Source organism: Poecilia mexicana, unplaced genomic scaffold (assembly GCF_051168715.1).
Source record: "Poecilia mexicana isolate PSO_F unplaced genomic scaffold, ASM5116871v1 scaffold_14, whole genome shotgun sequence".
Classification (NCBI taxonomy): domain Eukaryota; kingdom Metazoa; phylum Chordata; class Actinopteri; order Cyprinodontiformes; family Poeciliidae; genus Poecilia; species Poecilia mexicana.
The window spans coordinates 11362906-11387760 of record NW_028263383.1 but is presented as its reverse complement, the minus strand read 5'-3'; the positions used below and the strand labels follow the sequence as shown (position 1 = coordinate 11387760).

General features: G+C 39.0%; 1 protein-coding gene across 1 annotated transcript in view; it reads right to left on the bottom strand.

The window, feature by feature from the left end:
• pdlim4 (PDZ and LIM domain 4) overlaps positions 1-24855 on the bottom strand; it is a 47042-nt gene that overhangs the window by 4983 nt on the left and 17204 nt on the right. Inside the window, exons 3-6 of the mRNA XM_015013080.2 lie at positions 19305-19386; positions 9339-9604; positions 7104-7261; positions 1300-1438 (exon numbers count right to left, since the gene is read on the bottom strand). Coding sequence (XP_014868566.2) covers positions 1300-1438; positions 7104-7261; positions 9339-9604; positions 19305-19386 — 645 coding nt within the window. The remainder of the gene's footprint in view (positions 1-1299; positions 1439-7103; positions 7262-9338; positions 9605-19304; positions 19387-24855) is intronic.

Below are 24855 nucleotides of genomic sequence, written 5' to 3'. Positions count from 1 at the left end.
AGTTAAAAAGGGAAAATCCTGTATGCTTCTGTTATGTTTTTAGGGTTTTTCTGTAAAATTTGTTACGGCCTAAAACTAATGCAAATCCTGTTAGTTTTTCAGAGAATTTGGATTTTCATAAGACCAAGACCATAAAATGACATTAATACAGAGACTGTGGGATGACCCACTCAGTCATGTGACAGAATGCAGACTTTAAAGTCATTAAAACAATAGGCCTTCGCAGCGCTTAGCTGCTCGGGCCTAATTATCATCCACTGTAACAATAAACCATTGCTAAAGAATAAAGCCGTTCACTGATTGCTCTATCCAAGTCTATCAATAAAAACATCAGTAGCAGGAAAAAGTGCAGTAGTAAGTTTAATACGTTGCCATGGTAGTGTAATATATTGAGATTCATCCTCACAGACCATAAATGTTTAGACAGAGAAGACGGTGAGGCAATCACTAGGCAGGAAGCAGAATTAAAACACATGGTGCTGTCAAAGCACACGGCAACATGCAGAACGTGGCCAAATCACATGCAGCACATATACTTTATAAAAACGACAAGACCTAATTTTTCACAAAATAATCCCCTTACTTTTAGATGAGCATTAAACATGCATAGAGAAATGCCAAAATGAGACAGACTGTGACAGCAGCTTAATGTTTTAGTTCTGGACTGCAGCACAGAGATCATTAAAACAAAATCCTGCTTCTTTTTTAACCACAATGAAACCAGTCATGCTTGACTGTAAAACCTCTCGTCACAAAGCTCTATACATGCTCCAAAACGCTGTAAAATGCTCAGAAGTCATAACAGGCTGTTCCTGCCTGCAAGCCCCCCAATGTGTTCCTGTCAGTGTAAAGCGCATGACATCACTGCCTACCTGTGGCAGCTTTTATGCGGGTTACCGGTGCTGGTGGGAACTTTGGCAAACAGACTGTGTGCATATGTGTACCTACGTCTAACCATGCAGCTATGTGACGCTGGGTGTGGAGTGTGTCTTTGATTAATCATTAAAATAAGCTTTCTGAGAAATAATGGCTGGTTGGTGCAGGTCAAATGGTGCGAGTTAACCTCTCTGATTCCAGCCAGAGTAAAACCTCGACTCACCTAGCATGGTGTGGGTCTTAAAACTTTACGACTGTAGGCGACGTGACAAAACAGGCAGAAGATAGACGATTTCCAGATGCAGTTTAAGCATTTCAGCAGTCATATGCTTATACCTAAACCATGCAATTCATTACACATTTTTTCTGTTGAGTTGGAAAAAGTATTACAATGTCTTTGTGTATTGAACTTAAAGTACTTACACGATGCCGTTACAGCAGCGTGAGCACTGGGGGAGCTTCTGCAGACCAGGCATGGGGCTGGGGATCGGGCTGCCCAGCTTTGGTATGGGAGACCTGACCGGAGATCTTAAGCTTCTCATTCTTTCTGTTGGTGACAAACCTGTTGCAACAAAACAATAAACGTAACTTTAACCCAAGAATATTCAGCTGTCAGACATCTTACAAGCAAGACTCTCATACATAAACACGGAACAGTTTTCCAACATCAACACTTTCTCTGTAGGTCTCTGCTAAATGTTTATCTTGCACACAGGTTGTGTTTGCTTTGCTTAATGTGATTTGATGATAAATAGATTTCTGATTCTGCTTATTTTATCAGTGAGATGAATGGCTTTCAGACATTCATTCAAATATTTTCCATGCATGTTTGAACTAGATGGAAAGTTCCTGTAACTTCTCAAAATGATCTGAAAATTGTGACCATCAGTTCCGTGTAATGCAGGAAGATTAATTTCTCATGCTGTCAGGTAATAAATAACATTTGAAAACGAGTTAATTACTGTAAGAAAGGACACAGGTTTCTCTATAACAAGTTGCTACAAATATTGTGTAACTTGGCAAGATGAATATTGTTTTCTGTTTTTTACTTGACTGCATCTGTAGCAACAGAAACTTGGAAACAGATGAGGTATGACAGGAGATTAAGATTTCACAAATTATTACATTGGTACCATAAATCACTATTGCAGTCTATACAAGATATGTGATAAATGCATTGAACCAAAATGATGTTTCAACATTACTTTCAGGTGTTGTAACCTCCAATTCCTACTGACATGCTACTGACTAAACTGAACGGCATCATCTTATTATCCGGTGGAATTTATCATTATGAATATCCTATAATGAACATCAGAAACTGGAATTGTCAAAAATTACAATTCACTGATGAGTTAATTTGTTTTTCGGTGAGACGTTTTTGTTCTTTATGGAGCTTTGCTGCAAAATGACCAACAGACAGAGAAATCCTCCTAATAAGAACCGATGCCCTCTGCAAATGTTGGAAAAATGTGCAAAAACATTTATATGAGAGCTTTTAGAAGAGTAATATTTATGATTTGTTTGGTTTAGTGGAGGAGTGGTGAAAGTGGATCTTTCAGCATAAAAATAAGAGTAAAGGTTTAGGAGTAGGTTAAGCTTTTTCATTCAAACAAACCACTTGAAACTTAATGACGTCAGATTAACCTGGATCGCTAAATAATAAAGCGTTACAGTTCTTTTTCTAAAAATGTAAAGCCACTGTATGCAGTTTGGTTTTGATCCTTGGCAAGTTGAAACATGAGACCAGGATGACGTGCTGCCACTGCAAGTGTAGGCACAGCACTGCGCTCCTTTTCACAGCACAATAAAAGAAAAGTATTGAAATAAATAAACATTCCTTGTTCTCCGCTTTCGTCTTCAGCTTACATCACTGTCTTGAATTTTCCTTTTCTTCCTCTTACTGAGTTTTTTCCTCCCCAGGACTTTCCTGTGTTCTCTGTTCATGTTTCTGCAGCAGCATTTCACCAGTCAAAGCCGACTGATGAAGGGAAAACAACCAATGCCGCAAAAAGCCACAATTTAATCATCATATGATTATGCAACAATCACATGATTTGTGAATTACAATTATTGTACTGGCAGGAGCAGTCTGAGTCAGATTCTTCACATTTTTATTAACTTCAAATCCAAATCTTGTTACGATCTGTTAAAGTAATGACGCATAAGCGATAGGGGTGATAATCATGGTGGGTGTAGATGAGTTCCCACAGATGGTGAGTTTTATGAAGAGCTGTCAGCTTAGATCATCAGGTGTTTAGTTATGCCTGCTTAGTGGGTATGAATGTGGCGTGCTTTATGCTGGATGTCTGAGCTACTTTGGTCGTTTAAAGTGCAGTAAAGCAGATCAGAGGAGTTCATAGTATGACTGATCAACATCACTGATGATGTGCCAGGACAGGATATTCAAGCCAACCGGGCTGGTATGATGAACACTAACCACAGTTTAATCAGCCTTCATCTGGAGCTGGGCTTCAAGCACCTCTTATTCCTCACTAACTGCAGACATGTGACTGAACTACTGACTGAGCCACATTCACTATTAAATGTGGCTTTAGTATCTCTATAACGTAATGAAGAACTGGAATGGAAAAAAAAATATGTGCTGCACAACTATAGAGTGACTTTCTATTAAGTAGGCTGACTAATAAAGGGTTTCCAACCACACACACACACACACACACCCACACACACACACACACACACACGCACACACACATGAATGCAGAAAGTGCAATTAGTGAGGGCTTGTTTAGTCTTGCTTGAGTTTTATATTCCGATGGTGGAACCGCATACAGTAGCCTGATTCACAGAATCTGATTTGCTCTGCTCACAACACACACCTCACTTTCTTTAACAGACTTAACCAAACAGTGGTTTGCAAAACATCAGACTTTTGATATCCAAATTTAGGCCACATAATGATGTTGAAATTAAAGCTTATTCAGCTCATGCAAACAATCCCAACCACATGAAGACAACAATAGATGCATTTATGAATACATCCATTCACCATGGCTTTATGTATCAAAGTGGTTTGTTCTTATTTTACAGCAAAGCTAGTTATAAACAATAAACATTGAAATAATGTACTTATTAATGCAGCTGAACTCTGCTTATAATTGCTGACCAGCTTTCTGCAAGTTTCCAAAGGCAATTAGGCAAAATAAAATCAGAGTATTTGAGCTCTCCTTGCCATCACCCTAATCTTTGCAGAGTCTCCACTGGACTGAAGTCTGGACTGCACCGCTCCAAAGCGTTATTATTACTGACAGTAGAAATATGTTAGCAAAATTAAAAGATTCAATTTTATATAAGTATACCAGGTGTACAAAGAATCGTGGGCTTAAATATATTCCATTAATGGTTACAATGTAATATCAGTATAAATATAGCCTGATGGCTTTCCTTCTCAATGTCTATGAAAGATAAATATGTTACTGCATTACTGCAATAGTAACATGAATGTGTGAAAAAATATGCAGAAAACATTTAGTTTGCAAGTGATTTTCTAAAATGTTACAGAAAACCAAGATAAATTTCAGGAAAAAGAATTTTATCGCAAAAACACGAGTTTCTGTTCAACTGTTTTCTTATTGTAAAAATTCCATGTCGGCTTTAACGACACACAATATTTATTATAACAGCAACTCGACTATTATTTCTAGTAAACCGGGTCAGAGTCTGGAGGATTTCTGGCCAACTGTCACTGTTGTTTGCTTTTCCTCTAAAAGCCCCTTAAACACAACATGACCTCTGCAGGAGCTCACGCCTTCAGACGGCAACCAGCTAGAGAGATTTAAAAGCTCAATAATAAAGTAAAGCGCTGTTCAACTAGAGTCGCATGTCAACAGTTTGTTTCTGGAAGAGGGGAACCATTTTATAAAAAAAAAACAAAAAAAACAAAGACGTGAAACATCTGTGGTTAGATTTCAGATTTAAAGGCACCAAAGTAACAAAGAGACATGCAGCTTTTAAAAGGGTCTCTGTAAACTTGAAGCATCTTGAAGGGCTTTAAGTGTCAGTCAACCCTTCATTCCCCAAGCTGAAAGACAGCAGACAAGAGAGGCGGCTTTTAATCTGTAAGGTTCATCAGTGGTATTAGATTCTCTCTGCCTCCAGTCGCTTTCATCTGTCGTTAGCATTTGTCTCCTTCTTCAGCTCTTGTTTTTTGTGCTCCACTAAGTGTTATGAAGGTGATAAATTAGAGAAGCTGTGCGGTTTGGCTTTGCCCCGGGCCTCACTGCGGGAGCACTTTACTTTGTTTCTGGTGCTTTGAATTATCCTGTCAACTCTCACTTCAAAGCTACAGCCTGAAATGTTGTGACAGAATCTAATACAGAAGAAAAAAACAAAGATTGCTTGATACTAAACCTGTGGGAAAAAGACTGAACAAAAAAATGCATTAGAATAAAAAATATAAAAAAATTGTAAACAAATGTACTTTTCAAAAGTATCTCAAATAAATGTAAGTGAAGCATGTTTGTAATTTATACTTTCATGTTTAAGTCATGAGTGTTTTGGTTTAGCTTCGTCATTTTCTGAAGTATTTCTTGCTTGTATTCAGCCGTAGTTCCACTGATCTTTGTGTTTTCCATGTTTCTCCTTGCAGTATTTTCTCTTCAGTTAAACAGTCCTTCCTGTTCAGTAACCGCCCCTCTGTTACCATCACCTCATGTCTTGAAGAATACTTCATTATCCTTCATTATCAGTAAACATTTATTATATTACCTGCTTCCTGCTTGTGTTTTGGTTCAACAAAAAGTGACCGTTGATCAGAATGTGGAGGAACCAGTAACTATAATCCATGATGTCCTGTTTCCCTGCTGAACAGTAACAATGTGAGACGGAGCATCGTTTACGAGTAACGTGTTGATGTTCATCTCAGGTATGAAATCTGTATACAGATTTCATACCTGATATATATACATACATACCATAAATGTTTTCTGCTCTTTTACATTATTTTGTTTGTTCATTTTACTTACATTTACAAATACTTTTCTCTTTATGTATTTTAATTAGCAAAATACTTTGTTTTGTTTTGCAAGCTGCAACTTCAATAAATATTATATTTAACTTACAACAAAATCGAAAATCCTACTCAAAATAAAAAATAGTCTTGAGTTTGGGGTATGACTTAGATTCTCATCTTTAAAACAAAATCAAAAGGTTTTTGTGATACTTTCTACTAGAAAATAGAAAAATGATATTTACTTAGCGGCTGAGAAGTTTACTGATGCAGCTAAAAGTTGCAAACTCCACTCAGTCCAAACACTTTTATAAAGGTTCCTTTTATGTTAGATTCTAAGAGGAACATTAATGATGAATATATTTTATTGGTGTATAAATACACACTAAGTTATAATTACCTCTCCCACTCCCTAAACTTTTGTCCAGCTTCAGTGGTAAACATGAAGAGAAGGTTTTAGTTCCAGGGATTAACTTTCTGCTGCTGCTGTCAGAATCACATGACTCCTCCTCAAATGAAGGAATGCCAAGTAGTCGGACAGGAAAGCCGTATTTCTCACTTTTATTGTCTTCTGTGAAGTTGTTTTTGCTCTAAATTGCTTTACCAAAACTTCCCTCCTCCGGATTTTCTTCGAGTCAAGATCTATTTTAAAACAGTTAGGCTTTCTCTTTCCTTTTGCCTTTGCTTTTCTTTCGGTTATTCTCTCTGTCTCTCCTCCTTACTATCTGTCTTTTAACTCTGTTGTCAGTGTTTTTCTATAAAAGGAAAACTATGCCACTAGATAGAGGAGCTTCAAACAGTCAGAGGTTCCCTGAGCGAGAATCACAAGTCACATCTGCAAAGCAGGAACTATTTATTCCCAAACGCCTTGTGTTTATGTGACTGTTTGGAAGAAATGCATTGATGTATGTGAGCAGAACTCAATGCTTATTTCATGCCTGCTTTGAAGTAAACTGTATTGTGACAGCTGGTGGTAAAGTTGTGCTGATTTTTTCTACACGCATCTTTTTAAGCTTGACAAAGCCACAAATTAAAATGTACAACTTTCTAACATTCTGTTTGTCATTCTGAACCATTTCCTGACACTTCTGCATAGACAGTAAAACACTTCAACGGAGCACAACTCAACCTACAATTCCACTATTCAACAATCAGAAGACTTTGTAAATGTTTGGATTATGCTGATATTTCTGCAAAGGTTTAGATCGATGCCATTTGTTGCTTAAATATCAGACACAAACACATGAGGCCGTACCTCCGTCCTCAGCGTCCAGGATCTCCTGCAGGTATTTGAAGGAGCCAGACTGTTTGGGCGCAGAGACGGGCTCTTCGTAGTCCTGAAGCATCTTGTAGACATCTGACTGGGAGTCGAAACCATTACGGCTCACTGGGGACTGCGGAGGAGGCTCTGGACTGAAAACCACATAAGAAGCATGACTCAGTAAAAGCTTTTGCAAAGCAGCCAACAGATGACGATTAGGAGTGAAGAAGGGTGAAGAACAGCATGTGTTTAGCAACGGATGAAGGAGGAAAGAATAAATCTCTACAGATTCTGGTTTACCCACACAATGCTGATTATGCAGCATTATTTTTATATGAACAAAACACAGCTAATAAAGAAACAATTTACTTAAAGTGTAGATCCCACATTAACATTCTGCATTATCCAGTGGTCAACCTGAGTCACATGCTGTCACTCACTGCACAACCTGCAGTTACATCAAATGTGTGTAATGTTAATTTGAAGAGTCTGGTTAGTGATGCACCAACCAATCAGCCAGGCTGTTACGTGCTGAAAAACTTGAATCTTTATCAAAACTGCATTGAGTCTGTAATGTATCAAGAAACAGAAAGCTGTTTGAAAAGGTAGATGCAAATGTTTACTACTTCCAAAGAAACAGCAGCACATTATTGTTTAATGGTTTCCGTCTCTTACATTCAATTTGCATTTGGAGGCAATATTTAAATAAATAAGTCTATGACTGGATCAGCCAGGAATAATATTTTTTGATATTTAAATCATTTCTTGGGAACTTAAAACTTATTGGGCTGTTTTTCTACAAAGCAAAATGTTTTGGTAAAATTAGGTGATTGACAAACAATCATCAATAACTAAATTGATTCATCTCTTTTTCATAAGATTCTATATTATAACCTTATTAAATGAAGTTTTGATCCTTGTTTGGGTCACATTGATTCTTAATAATCAACTTTAGTCACAGGGTTGGAAACGTCAGCGTCGGTACAAACTGACGTGGTCACCAGCCACGCTCCTGTTTATGCTCTGAATAATCAGGTGTGAGCAAATATTTTTAACACTGGATTTAGGTTAAATATACAACAATGAACTAAGAAAAACCAAAGAATATAAAAGGGAAAAAAGTGGAAAAACGTTTTTATAAAATCAGAATGGATGCACCAGAACAGCCGTTTCCTTTTCTCTAGATGTGATTCCTTATGCTGGGATTAGTCTGGGATTATCAGCCGCTCCATGCCATGCCTGTGCTTGCTCATTCATCCAGATTGAAAGCTTCAAGCTTTAGGAAGATGATGAGCTGAGCTGCTGACAGATGTGTGCAGACCAGACACACTTAACGGCACGTTTGTCTCCAGACTCCTTTTCAGGAGCACCAGGAAGTTACATGACAGAAAAAACGCTCAGCTCTGTTTGAAGTGAAGCTGAGTGATAGAGAAAAATGGCAGCAATAGGCTCAGTTGGAGAAGCAGAATGACAGAAGTCAATGGGTGCCATGAAAATAGTTTTAAATATTGGGTTTTCCGTTGGGCTTGGGGTGGAGACCTGGATGGGATTAACAGTCCAGTCGCAGGGAACTCTGGGAGTTTTTCAGAGGACGTTCACCAGGGAACAGGAGACACAGGTTTATAACCTGCTGGAGGGAACACACAACAGCAAATGGCTTTTCCAGGCTATCGGGGGCGAGCCGCGCAGGTGTGTCACAGGATATCCAAACTGGGTCTCTGTTAAGATCTGCACATACCGACATGTATGACATACTACAGCTCTGTTTTTAAATGAAATCCTACTTTTTAATCTCAGAGCCCGTTGCTGGAGACGGGCTCCTACTTCCTTGTGTGGTTTTCTCACAGCCGTGGTGTGCAATGAGGCTGATCTGGGAAATCTCACGGAGAGATATTCTGAAAGCCAACAAGCCTTAACAGCTTGCACGGACATGGTTCACTGTTCTCCACTCGTACAGGTTACAGCAGGAGAACAACATGGATCTCTTTGTTCTTTCTTTAATCTGGGTTTTATATGGAACAAACACATTAAAATGAGGGCTTATTTTGATGGTAGCTCTAGAGAAAAGCTCAGAAAGGCAGAACAAAACTAATTAAAACCACAGAAATAAGGTGCAAATTAGAACACAGAAACAACCTCACACACCTAATCCACAAGAGCTATTGATCCTGCAAATTATGGTTCATTGTCGGCACTTATGTCGTTTGAAAATCACGTTTATTGTCTCACCTGTGTGTGGCGCTCAGGCTGAGACCCCCCATCTTGCCTGGCAGGGATCTGTCCCCGTTGCTGCCATTGTGAGCATAAAGCCCTGCTGGGTTGTTGTACTGAGCATGCCCAGTTCCGTTCCCATATCCATAGCTGTGGCCGTTGTTGGGTCTGGTGTGTCCATTGTTCAGGTGAGTGGGCTGAGGAGTGAGAGGGGACTGCGGGTCAGAGGTGTACGAAGGTTTACGACCGTAGCTGCCAGAACTGCTGCTGATGGGACGGAAATTCTGCAAAAGAGAAAAGAAGAGGAAGAAAGGCATGTCAGAAGGGATGACTTTAATATTTAAATGGAAAATAGGTTAAAATCGAACATAATGGTGGAGATGATGCTTGGAGATTTTTATGGAAAAGAAACTTGAAAACGTTTAGAAAAGATTCCACTTTCTGTACTGCTTTCCAATAGGAGTCAAATATTAGTTTTTATACCTTGTCTACTTTTTGTTACATTTGCATTTAGTTTGCCTTGCCTCGACACCTACATAACTCTGCTGTATCCTTGGAGTTTGTGCAGAGGTCAACACCCTCCTCATGCATTTGCACAAACGCAATGTGACATCATCGAGCTGCTCGGTGTTTACTGCAGCTATCAGCGCACTTAAGAGATAATGCTCGCTTTGCAGCCGGGCTCGGATGTCTCACAGACAGAATTTTCCAGATAAGGTTTTACTGCAACGCTCGCGCTTATGTCACCACTTCTGATACCGCTTCAGGCCTTTGAATTTCTAAGATAGCCAGCAGCTTTACTGACTAAACAAAGCTGTACATTATCACAGCTTCAGAGTTTTTAAACATTTTAGCTGAGATGGAGAAACTTGTTTACAAGTTCGACCGTGCAACAGCATGAAAAACAGATTTCTGTAATTCTGAGCCAGTGGAATGGGTGCATGTGTGTATGTGTGTGTGTGAGCATGTGTGTGTTCTGGGCTGGTTTAAAGCGCTTCAGTCACAGGTGCTGGAGGTTCAGCGCCTCTGTAGCCAGAACCCCTGTTATTTCAACAGATGGATCTGCTGGATGTCCTCCTGTTCTCAGTTTTCCCCTGGACCACACACACACACACACTACAGCAGCAAGCCTTAGCTTTCAAATTTCCCACCATTGTCCAGTCCGTATGGAGGACCAACACTGACATAATAAAAAATAAAAGCATAAATATCTATTTAGCATAAATAAAGCATAAAAATCTAGTTATGCTTTTATTTTTTATTATGTCAGTGTTGGTCCTCCATAAGTCCCATGCTATTAAAGAAAATGTAAACCACAAACACTCCTTAAAAATTCAACAATACAGGCACATTTGAACAAAAGAGGCTTTGATTAAAATACTAGTGAAGAGTTTGCATTCAGAGCTACAGCAACCACAATAAAGTTTTCTCCACTTTTTCATGTTGCAACCATAAACATCAGGAATTTTATTATTTTATGTGACAGACCAACAAGATGGTCCTTTTTTTCTTTTATAAAATTTGAAAATCGTGTTGTGAATTTGTATTTAGGTGAAACCAGTTTGGCTGCAGTTCCATCTTTAAGTCCTTTGGGGTTTTGCCTCTAACAGCTTCATACATCTGGAGACATTTCCGCCTGTTCTACTTTGCAATAAAGCTCAAGCCGAGTTAGGATAGATGGAAAACATCTGAAGGGTGCACTTCAAGTCCTTCCAAAGATTCCAACATGGATTTAGGTGTGAACTTTGACTGGGCCGTTCCACACTGGAATTCCAGCGTAGATCTGACCGGTCGTTGTCCTACAAGAAATCCTACCCCCTGTCAGTATAAAGTGTTTTACAGACACTAACAGGTTTTTCCATGATGCCAATGTACCCAACTTCTAACTTCGTATCAACTCTAATCAGCTTCCGTGCTCCAGCAGTATGATGCTGGCACCACCATGTTACCCAGTGTGGCTGGTGCGTGCAGAATGATGTTTACCTCAGACTTAGCGTTTGGGTGTAGAGTGAAATGGTTTATTTTGGTCTCATTTAACCAAAGCACTTTCTTTTAATGTCTCCTGTTTGGTTGTTACAAGCTGCAGCAAGCCTTCGTGGCTTATCTCAACAATCATTTTCTTCTTACTATTTTTCCACAAAAGCCAGAGTGGAGTTCATAACTAATACTTATCCCATCATCACCTGGATTGTTGTATTGTTCATGCCGCCTCAGTTGTGGATCTCTGCAGCAGTCAGATTAAGTGAGCACTTCCTGTTTTAGGATAGTAGGTTGAAAAGTGATGGTAGATGTTTAAGCTGTCTGGTGGGTTTCTAGGTCTTCATGCTGTTTGTTCACTAATGGACCATTACTAATGGTCGAACAGAACCTAAAGCCTTCGCTGAATAGTGTTTGTTATATCAAAATGAAGGACTGAGAATTCACTTTTTTTATGTTAATTTGTTACAAAAAAGTCTAACATTTGTTAAGCATAGGGTTTTTTATTATTGTGGTATTACATATAATTCTACTAAAATACATTTAATTTTGTGGTCTTAATCTAACAGTGGAAAAAGGCAAACAAAAAAATTTAATGTGAATAACTTTTGAGAGGCAGTTTAGCAGAAAAGAAACATTAAATTCTAAGTAATGACGACCAAACAGGCCAGACTAGATCCTGCTTGTTGTCTTTAGCTTCTTATTCTTACACAGGTGACCGCATGACAACCACATTAAGGCCTCAGTGTTTTTGGAAGTTCTTTGGTTTGGCCCAACAGTTTAGGAGTGTGAAGATTCTTTGAACAAATTAAATTCTGAAATCAACTTTTGTTTTAAAATGAAAAGATCCACCAAAAATGTAGCATTGACAGGATTTTTTAAGTTACTATTACTAGTTTGTGCCAAACCCTTTTCCCTCCAGTTGTCTCCTTTTTCTTTCTAACAAAACATTTTGATAACATTCGACTTTTAAGATTTCTGTTTCTGGCTGCTGTCCTCATGTGCACTTTTTCTTTTATCCTCTTTAATCTTTCAATTTCCTGAGAATATATCCATAACTGAGGCAGAATTTCTTCAAAAACAAATAGCTGTCCCTACATGTCTTTTTTAGTCTTCATTATTCGTTTCTCACTCTTAGACAAGGTTAAATCTCCAGATAACAATCAGAAGAATAACTGAGACAACCGGGCGAGTTTAGTCACGTCTGTGCTCTTAGAAAACTGGGAAAGAAAATCCATGAGAGTGGATTTTGTTACACGTTCCAGTTGAAACTTAATAGACATTTGTTTTATGATACCGATCTCTGCAAACATGAGTGGAGAACGACAGGTAATCCTTTGTTAACATATATAATGACGTGTTCAAAAGAAAGATAAAAGTCAAAGAATCAATTTTTGTTTTACAGACCTAGGTGGAAGTGACCAAGAAGAGCTACACAAAGTTTGCTTTGCTCAGCCCCTGGTTGTAAATTTGCTAAAGATTAGATGCTATTATCCTTAGAATAAAATGAATAAAGGATGTGCTCTGATCTTCCAGCTACGATATACACCTGCATTCTGCATTTCCTGCAGAAATACAGAAAAAGCTGGGACAGTTTCAACCGAACACACCTGACTGAAATGGGGTGACTTCATGTGTTTTGACTGAACCCAGCCAAGCCAAACCCGTCAGCCTTTCCTTTTGTCTTTTCATTCTTGCAGCGCTCTCTCCGCTCTCCCTGTCCACGCCCGTTCCACAGATATTTTCTTTAGATGGATGGAAGATTTATAAGGCAGCACATCTGGTGCATGCCTTATAAAAATGCCAGTATGTTTACATTCAGAACCTGTTAGTGCCTTTGAGGTGTAGGAACGGTGCAGCAGTTTGCCGTCTTTAAGTTACCTGTGCCAAATCTTCCTCAATAAAGATGCATATTTTCATTTTAAAAGTTTAGAGATGTTGATGTGGGTTTTATCTAAAGATAAAATAGCCCTTTATTACCCTTACAATTCAGTAAAATTTGGTGCAATCTGCTTTTCCAAACAAAAACAGACTGAACTACTCCATTTATGAGGCCCAGCATTGTCCAATTCCCATAAATCGAGGAATCCACGTGATTCCAACAGCGTGCTTTTCACTCGTAACCAAGCATGGCTAATGTTTCAGGAAGACTTGTAGTGTAAGGGAGTGTGTACACACAGGAAGGACCATGAAGAGTGAGGGCAAAGAGAGAAAAGCATGCGTTTACTTTTGACTTTACTTACACACTTCAAAATGTGTTACTGAGGTCATTTTAAGCCACAAACATGTCGACTCAATACACTGACAGAAAGTCCAATGTCTCAGTGCGCAGCGGGTCAGACTGTGGCAGAGCGGTGATTCGGGACCAGAGGACAGATGTTGGGGGTTGAAAGGTGGAGCAGCTTAAATGAAAGCACATGTTTGTTTATAACTGGAGACTTAAACCCAAATGCTTCACACACATACAAGTTCATGACAATGCTGAAACATGCACCCTTTGTTGCCTCCTGCATAGTTTAATTCATTCAAAGTTAAGCTTTTCAGATAGCAGTCTGCACTACTAACCAAACACAAACCGGCGCTTCACGGTTCCCTGGGCCTGACCCCCATTTGAAAAGCCCGGACGACAACAAAGAGTATCAAGTGCTGCAGAAAAGTTGGTCTGAAAATGTTAAATGTTTTACAAACATTATGCAATAAAGAAAAAGTTAATTCTAATAAATGTAAATAACCTAACCACTCATATGAATTTATGCTTTAGTAACAGTTTTACTGACCATACAGTTAAAATAGAAAGAGCAGCCAGGAGCTGCTGACCAGTAAACTAGATTAACTAACAGGAGTTCTGGAAGTTTGTTGTTCTGCAGCATATAGTTGTGGATAAACTCATACCAAGAAAAACCAATGACTGGAAAAAAACAATTGTTGCTGCAAATTAATAGAAGAAGGGTCAATGTCATTGTACAGTAAGAAACATTTTTCACATGTCAATTTTTCAATGAGAGGACAGGAAAGAAAGTGACAATGCTACATCTTAGAACCTACAGGCCTCAGCATTACAATTAAAGACTTAAGATGTGGTTAGTTTGATTTGAATGCTTGCTATTAAAAGGTTTTTAGCTTATATATTCAGGGTTGGTTGGATGCATCTGAAGACAACTCCAACTTCAAGTCTCCAATCTTCTTTGGACATAAAAGCGTGTGTTTGTTTGTAGTTATTACTTTACTAATCGGGCCTTAGAAGCGAGTCATTCTTAATTTCCCTGTTCTGATTCTCTGCACATTGACAATAAAGTCATTCACTGAAGAAGAGACCAAAGCAGAGATATCTGCCAGCAATGCAAAGCAAAATGTCTGGCAAAAATCAAGCACAGCCTGTAAAGATGTGTGTGGTGGAACCTTAAAAAATGTTTTTTTGTTTATGAAAAAAGCTGGTATAATATTTTTAAAGCTTGTTCCAGTGTTACTGCCTGGACCAAGTAGTTTTGTGGTCGCTGAAAGGCCAGTAATCCACTCTTAATCCACATGCAGTGTTCCCATTTTTCACTAAAGAAGCTTTAAATCAAAGCTGTATCACAGTTAAATCAGAGTTAAATACTTTCATGTGGGTAAAAAAAAAGGTCAAAATGAGTCCAAAATGGAACCCTTTTAATCTGCACACACATGAAAATGAAAGGTGTGTAAATCAAATGCACCTAAATGATTCCAGACAGGTGGAGCCTCATGAACAAAAAAAAGTTTTAACGACCATCTACTTCACAACATGCCGAGAGCTACGCACCTGAAACCGATGTGGACATTTCAGCGGATTAGTGGTTAGGTAGTGAACACAAACACTCATATAAAAGCAAGATGATTTGCAGGTGGGATGTCAAAGAAGAATATTTAGTGAATTATTGAAGCATTCGGTACACCAAACAGTCAGGCTTGCTAAGGTCAATATTAAATAATTGGACATCCCATCTTGAAAGGAACAGCAGCTTTAACAGCAAATACTTCAAAACAATGGCATTGTTCCTTTGACAAAACAAATGTGCTTTATGTGCACACTTTTGTTTTAAAAGCATAATTCAGTTCCAGGCAGTGGGGGAATTATGGCCTGCAAGTCATGCAAGGAGTTTATCTGTCAGCTCCCATTAATGTTAGCTCGGAGAATTTGCTTTCTGCTGCCAACGCCTGAGCTGAGACTGGAAGCTTCCAGTGACGTGTGATCCAGACCTCTCGGCTTCATCATTGTGAGGCCCCATTCTTTCCACAGGACCATAGTTGTTGACCACAATAGCTAACAGTATAATGATAGGTTAGCTGCCATGAATGACACTGAGGAACTGTGAGCCAGAAGAACTGCTGTTTGACTTAAACATTGACAGCAGGAATTTCCCACTTACTTGAAGCTGCCACTTTATAACTTCAGTTAAGACACTTTAAAACACGAGTAACTGATAGAGTAGTATAACCATACTGGTGTGTGAAAATGTTTCAAGAGAAAAGTTGATAACCACACAATTAAAGCCATTTATAAAAAGATCTGATGCATATTTTGTAAAGGTCTTTTTTAATCCATTAAACAGACTTTGACCTGACCTTGCATTCAGAACTGCTGCTCTATTAGAAATTGATTTTAGCTGGTCAATAAGCTGGGGCCGCTAGCCTCCACGCTGCTGCTGGACAGAGAAGCAGATTCTTTTTGCCAATTGTAAATTGACGTCACCCTCATAAGGTAACACTTAAGGATGGTGATACTTTAAATTCTACACCATGACTATTGGTGGAAATATTTCCAATCAGCCAAATGTGTTTTTCTTGTAAGTGTGGAAAAACTGCAGGTACTTTGCGTCAGTCTGGTGATTAGCAACGCTGAGCAACTGGTGGGGGAGGAACTGTGGTGCATTTCTCAATGTCCATAAAGAGGAAGAAAACGTTTCTGAATCCTCCTTAGGAGGTCTTTAAAATATGAGATTAGGAATCATGGTGACAAAAACCCAGAGTTTTGTCATCTGCTGGGAGCTTAGAGTGGATTCTCTGCTGGTCTGTACCATGGAGAGCCAGGTGAGGATGTTTGGGGGTTTGGTCAGGAAGCTCCAGGTTTGGGAGGTTTTCAAGTGGCATCCCAGAAGGAGGAAACCCAGATCTCAATGGAGGAACTGTTTATCCCCTCATTGGGCTACGGTTCCCACTAAATACATTTTGTATTAACTTGTACCGTCTACTTTTCAGTGATGCTATACAAGTGCTTCTCAAAATGCCAACTGGATGGCAAACATGTAATTTGGATTCATGTTGACGCAGAGAAGTAAAGACAAACGATTGGGCGTTTAAAAAGCTGCAGGAAAGAAGAATGTACTGCAAAAAACAACATTGATGACAAAACAAAAAGAACAACACTTAAAACGAAAGCAATTTACAACGGCCTTCCTGACACCTCATCATGACCCAACCCTTACCACTCGTCTTTATCACAATCATTTCCATTTTAAGAAGTTACATTTGCCATCCTGTGGTCACTCTTTCCAAAATATGAGCACAGTTCCTAAGAAAAAACCCTGCATCATATGGTTCTACTGTTTTATAGAAAGTCATATGGCTGCTTGGTTGGTAGCCAAAAACTACAGCATTTCCTCTCAAACTTTTACGAGAATCTCCAGGGCTCTCAAGGTGAAAGGAAACATCTCACACCTTCCACGTGTCACTTCCTGCTCAGTAGTAAATTCCCATAAGTCAGACTGGAATTTCCAACCGTTTAAGAAATATTCCATCTGTTAATCTGGGACTGCAAGAATAAACGCACCATCTTCAAATGCTGTCAGCTAACAAAATATTGTTACCCTAAGCACAAAGCCAGATTTTTACAAGTGAATTGTAAATACAAGTTTTGAATGGCAGACCTTTCTTTAAGTTACTGAAAACAACATTTTTAACTCAATTGTCATGCCCAGTCAATCTCTGTTGGCCGTTTCTACAGCAGCTCATCACTGCTCTGATATAAAAATATCACATGGCGCAACGTTTGAGTCAGCCTGTGTGAGCAAGGTCACGATGTGTATATCATTTCCACTGAGACTCAGGAACAATCAGCATTGTGATCCGTTCAAGCCGTTTCAAAAAACAGCCGGAAACAAAGAAAGAGAGAGCTGTGGCTCGGGGAGCGGATGTTTCCTCTGTTCATGCCAAGAAGATTCCACCTGAGTGCGACACTGAAGTGGCCCAGAGCTGGTGATTTCAAGCTGCTCAGGTTCACAGAGAGAATTTTTAGAGTTTGCTGAAGGAGAAAGGAAGGACTGGATAAGATGATACAGAGATAGAGAAAAAGGAAAAGGGGAGAGCAGGGAGGATTTGCTGCTCTCATGTTTCCGCCAGGCAGAGCACTCCTGTCACGCTCGTCTGTGTTTGTATAAACTGATGCTGATGGTCTGCCCCACTTTGGTCTGGGATTTGCTTTAGCTTTTGCATGTTAAACCAGGACCTCAGATTGGACTGACTTTGAGTCAGGAAGGCTGAAGGGCCACCGGTTTTACAGAAAAAGATTTGGACAATTTTCATTATCTCTGAAAAAGAGAACTAAAATTAACAGGACTACACAATAGATTAAATGCAGTTTCATTGAGAGGCAGATTAAAATCAAATATCTTAAAGGATCACATGCTGTGTAATATTTGCTGCTTATAGCTTCACATTTTCTATAGAAATAGTATCTTTGGTCAGCTGGAGTCTCACTGCAGATGATACTCACACCTGACATGTATAACAGCGTTCAAGATGAAAAAATGCACAAAGAGTTTTGCAAAAATTGAGTGAGTAAAATAAACTATCATCTCATTTACAGTATTTATTCATCCTGCATTAATAACACTAAGCTCTGTCTGGTAACTTCTGCAAAATGATGTGAAAGAATTAATGCATGCTTTGTAAATGTTTCTTTTAAAATATGAATGACTGAAGTCACCATTGTGATCTGTTTCACAGCTGTATAACTTATTACTGAGAAAATCACTGCTGGCTGGGAATGGTTGACAAATACTAAAAATATCACAGTATTGTGTAGGGAAACTCCCATGGAAAGCTGACAAAGTCACTGTTAAGAAATCAGCTGATGTAGATAAGAAGTAACCTTTAAAAATGATACTAAAAGTGAAAGTGAATATTTTTAACAAAGAGCAATAGTGCTAACCTTCTGTATATTTTGTTACAAATCCAGGTCAGGCTCAATTCTACCACAACAGTCCTTGACAACTGAGCATCTCTCACATATACAATACTCTCATTGTCTGTTTCCATCGTACAAACTCTTCACGCACAACATATGTGCACACATGTTTACACCCAACACACGTCTCATTCTCTATGTGCTCAGAAACAAGCAGGCGTGCCAGAAATTGGGGGAAAAAAATTGGAAAAAGCTCATCTGGTGGAGTTCATCATGCCGTGAATCTCCTTTTGGCAGCTGATCATTTGGAGAACAATCGAGACACTATTTCAACACGGTTCCAGCGAACAGTGGGACGCATTCTCCCATTTATAACCGACTTAATGACCATGTACATGCAGCTTGTGGATCGAGTTTTGTGCCTGTTTCCATAGATTCTGTTTGCTGTCAAAACAAACTGGAACCACTCAGCCACTAAGTTGTAAAGGTCACAGTTATGGCCGCAGACATGACTTACCTTCTCCTGTGGGAGATGCAAAGGGCTGTAAAAGACACTATCACCGACAGCTGATTTTAGAGCATAACTCAAATTTAACTTCACAAGATTAAAGATTTGATGTTGGGTAGTAAAAATCAGTCACCATCTCTTTTATGGTGCCATATACTTACCTCCACTATTTAAATGTCTTTCCTAATGAATCCCATTCAACATGGTGTCATGTTATGAGTAGTTTCCTACTAAGGCCTGATCATAGTTAAACTGAGAGACGAGTTGTGACTGCTTCCAAATTTTATGCAAATTTCATTCTGACAAAACACCCTCAGACTTGTTATTTGGGAAATCCAGAGAAGACGGTGGTTACCTGTGCATCAGGCTCGGCGAACGGACTTATCTTTCCATCTTCGCTGACAGTTGGTGACCACACTCTCTCTCCAGATCCCGACCTGAAACACAATCCCCATGAGAGACGGCGTTAAATACTGCCAACGTACCCTGTAGTGCCGAGCGTCTGAAAATTTCTGCTGAGATGGATGGATTTTTTTCTTTTTTTTGCTGACAATATTCCTTCTGTATTAAGTGTCATTTTTTCCGAGAGTGAATTACTAAAAACTAACAAAGAAAAAGTGAAAGTAGACACTGTTCCTATTCGTTTTTCTGGCATGGCTAAGCAAGGAAAAAACCATCAACACATAGTGTAATTGTTAGAAGTGAAGAAAACAATATGTTTTTTTTTTTTTTTTTTTTTTTTACAAATATTTAAGAAGAAGTTTCTGTAATCAACCCCCTGTACTCTTATACCCATAAATAAAATCCACTGAAATAAATTGTAGTCAGAAGATCCATTTGCCAAGTGGAGTCTCTTACTCTTGGAAAGAGCGTTGCACAACAACAGACCTGTTAAGATACGTCTGTCTACTTGATGTGACCAGCCAGAAGGAGAGCATTGATCAGAAGCAAGATGGCCGCTCTGGAGGAGCTGCACAAATCAACAGGACAACCAGGAGTCATGAACTTCCCAATCTGGCAGCGTGACCGCGGCAGTTAACCACAACCCACAGACTGGAAGCTGCTCAGGTCAAATGAAAAACAACATTTTTGCTACATGTGGGGAAACAATGACTGCAGATATCCAAAGAGTAAAAGATGGTGGGGACAGCAAGTTTGTTGTGATCATGCTTTATTAGTAGTAGTTTTTCATGAAAATGTTATGGTTGTTGCATTACAAAATATGAAAAAGTGCTGGTTGTATTATTGGAAGGAACTCGGAGCAGCTGATTTGTACATTTGGCAAGTTTTACCTCTGGAAATGAGTACAATTACTTCTCATCCCTCCAGACAGAGCGACATAGTAAAGTAACACTCAACACTTCAATGAGAGTTATAGTTTGGATCACAGCCAGTTCTTACTACTAATGTTACAGAAGTAGTGATAACTCCATTACTGCTATCTAGGATTGTTAGATCGTTCTTTTGTTTGTATGCATAACAACCAACTGCAGCTAAAAACACTTATGAAAACATGCACAACATACTGAATGATTGCTAGGGTAAGATGGATTATTTATTGCACTTCTCAATGGGCCTTCTGCATGGGCTTCACATGATTCACCTCTTCCTTTAGAAAACATACAGAAAAATGCTTCAGGGAAACCAAAAATGTGTCACCTTTTCCAGATAAAACATTGTAATTCATTCAGAGCTCTCTTCAGTTCTGTTTCACAGTCAAGTTATGTGTAAATGTCACAGAGAAGATTGAGGAGGGGTTCTTTAAGTAACATGAATCCAGATGAACCGTAGTGTTGGATGTGAAGAAGGGAACGCATGAAGCTTCAGTAACATCGGGCCAGTGTGCCCGGTGTTTTGTAGGTAAATATCCTGTTTGTGGGTAAACAGCATATTTACTCACAAAAAACACAAATGTGAGTGTCTGCCTGTAGTTGCTGACCCCACAGAGGGGTGAGGCTTTGCCGAACTAGATGAGATCACTGGGTTGCAAGCTGGCACAGCATTGCTCAGGCTGAGGCAACGCTCCAGATATGAGCCACGGAGGTGTTGCTATCAAGGATGCTCTTATGAGGCGCCGAGTGTCTGCCGGATGAGCAGCAGCTCCAGAACTGCGTAGGAAGAACACTCCCGCCCTTGCTCTAAGACCTCCATGATTCAGAAGCAGAAAGTCATAATTCTTTCCCCAGATTGTTTGGTTGCAGTGGTTACCACACAAGCAGCCTATTGAGATATGAAAGTTCAAACTCAAGCCTGCTGGCCGGACCGACATTTTTAAAGAATCAAACAAAAACAGGCTAAAAAGTGGAAAGTATCACAGGCTGACCGGTTTGAACCTCACATTGTTGGCTCCACCAAACCCAGAATTACTCTGAAGACACATGTTTATCTTTTGAAATGAAAAAAATAAAAAGTCCAGCTGGAAGACAGCTGAACTCGATAAGCTGGTTTACTTCATCCAGTCAAATATAGACTCAGTTCTTTTTCTAAATGACAGCAAAATATATGTAGTACCAGATCAATAAATAAATGTGTATTCAGTTACACACAATGGAGTGCACAAATGGAAAGTGTAATATTCATTTGTCAACAATTTGTACAACAACTAGTATTCCAGCTGTATTTATGCTGAAGTTAAATTACCCATCCTCTGGTTGGAGTATTTAAAAAATGGGTGTCAGGAGGGAAAATCTACATGAACTCCATAAGTTTCAAAAATTGTAAAAAAACAAACCCACTATGCCACAATCACAGGCAATAAAAATATATAAAAAAAACAGCTGACAGCCAACTGTGCTCAAATAACAATATTGGTGATCAATGATCATTCCAAGCTTCAACTAGATTCATGGTTGTATTTGTCTCTAATCAAAAGCGTTTAGGAGAAAGAACCTTCTGGACTCTATAGGATACGACCAAAGCTGCTACTTTCTCAGCTGAAACAATTTCATTGTTCTCTCCCCTGGGTGAAAAACATCAGCTACATTTAAAAGCACCTTTTCAGGCATTCCTGGACAAAATCTGGTTGCGGTTGATGAGATAAAATTATCCAATGACTCCCCCAATGCTTTAAATGCTGAAATCATAACCACATAAAAGAGAGAAACGTGAGAGGACAGATGAGACGGAGGGCAGCAGAGGCAGCGGCGCTGGCCGGGAGCAGACCTGTGAGTAAGCTGGTTCCTTTGGAGGGTTTCTTTTTGTTTTGCCCCAGCAGGAGCCCGTTGATCCTTTGCTCCCATGCAGTTTTCATGCTGAATTCCTCAGCTGTGACTCACAGGTCACAAAGTCAGGGTGAGACATAAAGGGCAAATCCTCCACCAAGGGGAACTTTAACTCCATCTCTAATTTCTATGATTCTTTCCAAAGCCTTAATACCGTATCTTGTTTTAGTTTCAATCTGGAGATGATGGGATTTATTTTTAATATGTAGTAATACTTAATATGTTCTCCTCATTTAAAACCTTCTGATCCTGGATTTTTTGTTTAAACTCATGTTTATGTAACTCAAGTATTACGGCAACAGAAAACCTTTCTGATTATACAACCTTCCAAATATCGTCTTACCCTTTTAACCCATTAGGTCACAACCATAAACTTTAAATTTATTTCAGTGAAATATAAAATAGACCATCGCAGAACAGAGCATACTTGTGAAAAGGACTAAACAGGATCCAGGGTTTTCATTTTTTGTTTACAAAAAAAAATCTTGTGTTCAGCCTATTTACACTACTTTGCACCACTAATTAGTACACTGAGTTCCCCTCATGTGCAATTTAATCTCAGAATAAAGACATCTGTTTTGTGGCTATGTTAGGTGGAAAAGTAGCACTTTACATCACCATAAACACATTCCAACTACAGCGACAGCAACATGAGGTGGGGATGCTTTTCTTTAGCAGCAGCAAGGAAGTTAAACTCCAAATAAAATACATTGAGGTGTATGGTTACACTGTGAAAATGTTTAAAGGGTTGGACGCCCAAAGCACAGCAACATTCACCAAGTGAACCAGTTGACCCAATGGCTACTTGTGGTCATTTTTAATACTTTACCAGCAAGTTTATATCCTAGTCAAAACAAAGATGAATGACATATTTTTAAACTATAATTACCCTTGACTGGGATCATCTGCTCTTAATAAAAAAGAGGCGACTAGAATTTCATCTGTTTTGCTATATTTCTGTTAAACGGTTTCACTGAAACCTTCTGATGATTCTAAATATTATGGACTTTGGTTTGGAAAGCGACTCTTCAGTGCTTTCTTGTAAATGGGAGTTTTTAAAGTTTTGAAGACCAAAAACAAAATCTCCTTTAATCCAGCTCTGCAGAAGCCAAACCCCACTGATTGCAACGCTGAAAAATAGTGCATGTGCAGAAAAGCGGGTTTGTGCCATTTGGTGCAAACTTTTGTTTAAACTTCCAAACCACCAAGTAGAATTTTAATGAGAACAGATGATTCTTCATGTTTCACAATAACTATTTAGATGACATGAACAAGACACAGCGTCACACGCAGTGCGGAAATGATGACTCATTTTTCATCGCATTAACTGGCCACACACGACTCTTTCCAAAGACGTTGACCAGCGGTGGAAACATCCGTCCCAACCACCATAATCTGTCCGTCATGCTCTTCAGACAAAAGTTTTCTTCAACAAGTTCTGGCAGAATGACAGGGGCTGCAATGAGGTGAAGGCACCACAAAAGAAATGGGAAATAGAAAAAAAATGAAGAAAAGATAGAAAGAATTCAGTCGGATGGGATTTGGGTTTGGAGGGGGAAACAGCGGTAGGACACGTGAAGGTCACGAACAAAGAGGTTGTGGAGGACAAGGAGGGAGGATTAAAGCGAGGAGAGGTTTTCCTCTCCAGCTGGTTCAGATGAGTAAATGTCTGAATACGAGTCTGTCCACGTCCTACAAAGCCACACTAAATTTAGGCACAACACGTGTGAAGAGGGATTCTTCTATTTTTCCTTTGCAAAATGACGAGGCGGATTTAAAGACTGAGGCCATGAAGTAACAGAGGGAGACAGGCATGCATCAGCAGGAAAGTATGATGAAAAATGGAAAGATGTCGTTCATTGTTGATGCCAGAATAATCTTTTCATTCTCTTCCCTGTTTTTCCATTCTTTCAATCAAAATTATCCTTGATTCTTCTTTCCCCTCAAGAGATTTCTAAGCATAACCCAACCAGTAACCTGTTAAAAAACAAAGTTGAACTAAACTAAGGTTAAGGCTAAGGTCACTGTTTTGCAAATTATAACTTATAAATTATAACTAATTGAATTCTATAAACTAATTCCTTGTTTTACTTCCTAATATTTCTAAAATACACTATGTCATAAAATTATTTGCCTCCTTCCAGTATACTGTTTTTTACTTTTTATTCCTAGAAGTGGTGTGGCTCTTGAAATAAGACTGCTGACGACTCATGCAGGCCACAAATGAACCCAGAAAAATAAATAAAGACTAGTGTTCATATGTCAACAATAAAAATAGACAATGAGCAAAAATGTCATTCCTGGAAATGTTCCAAGTCCAGAAAACTGAAGACAAACATCATCCTGATGCATTTCCCCTTTGGGGAAAATTTGTGTACTAATGTGAAAAAATGTGACATTTTTATATGGTTAAAACTAAAAGCATTTCAGAAAAACAATGTCACATATGGTCATATTGGTGGTGGAAGTGTGATGGTCTGAGCTGCTTTGGTGACTTACCATAATCGATGGATGTTCAGAAAATACTGAGTCTTAATACCTGGCTCTCAGTTTGTGACCTTAAAGTGAAGGGGTGGGCAGCAGGCCAGTCACAAACTGGCTAAAGAAAAAATACATGGTGAAGGTCCCGGAAAACCTAGTGTGCCAATATTTATTCTATTAAAATTTGTTTGATAACCTGAAAAC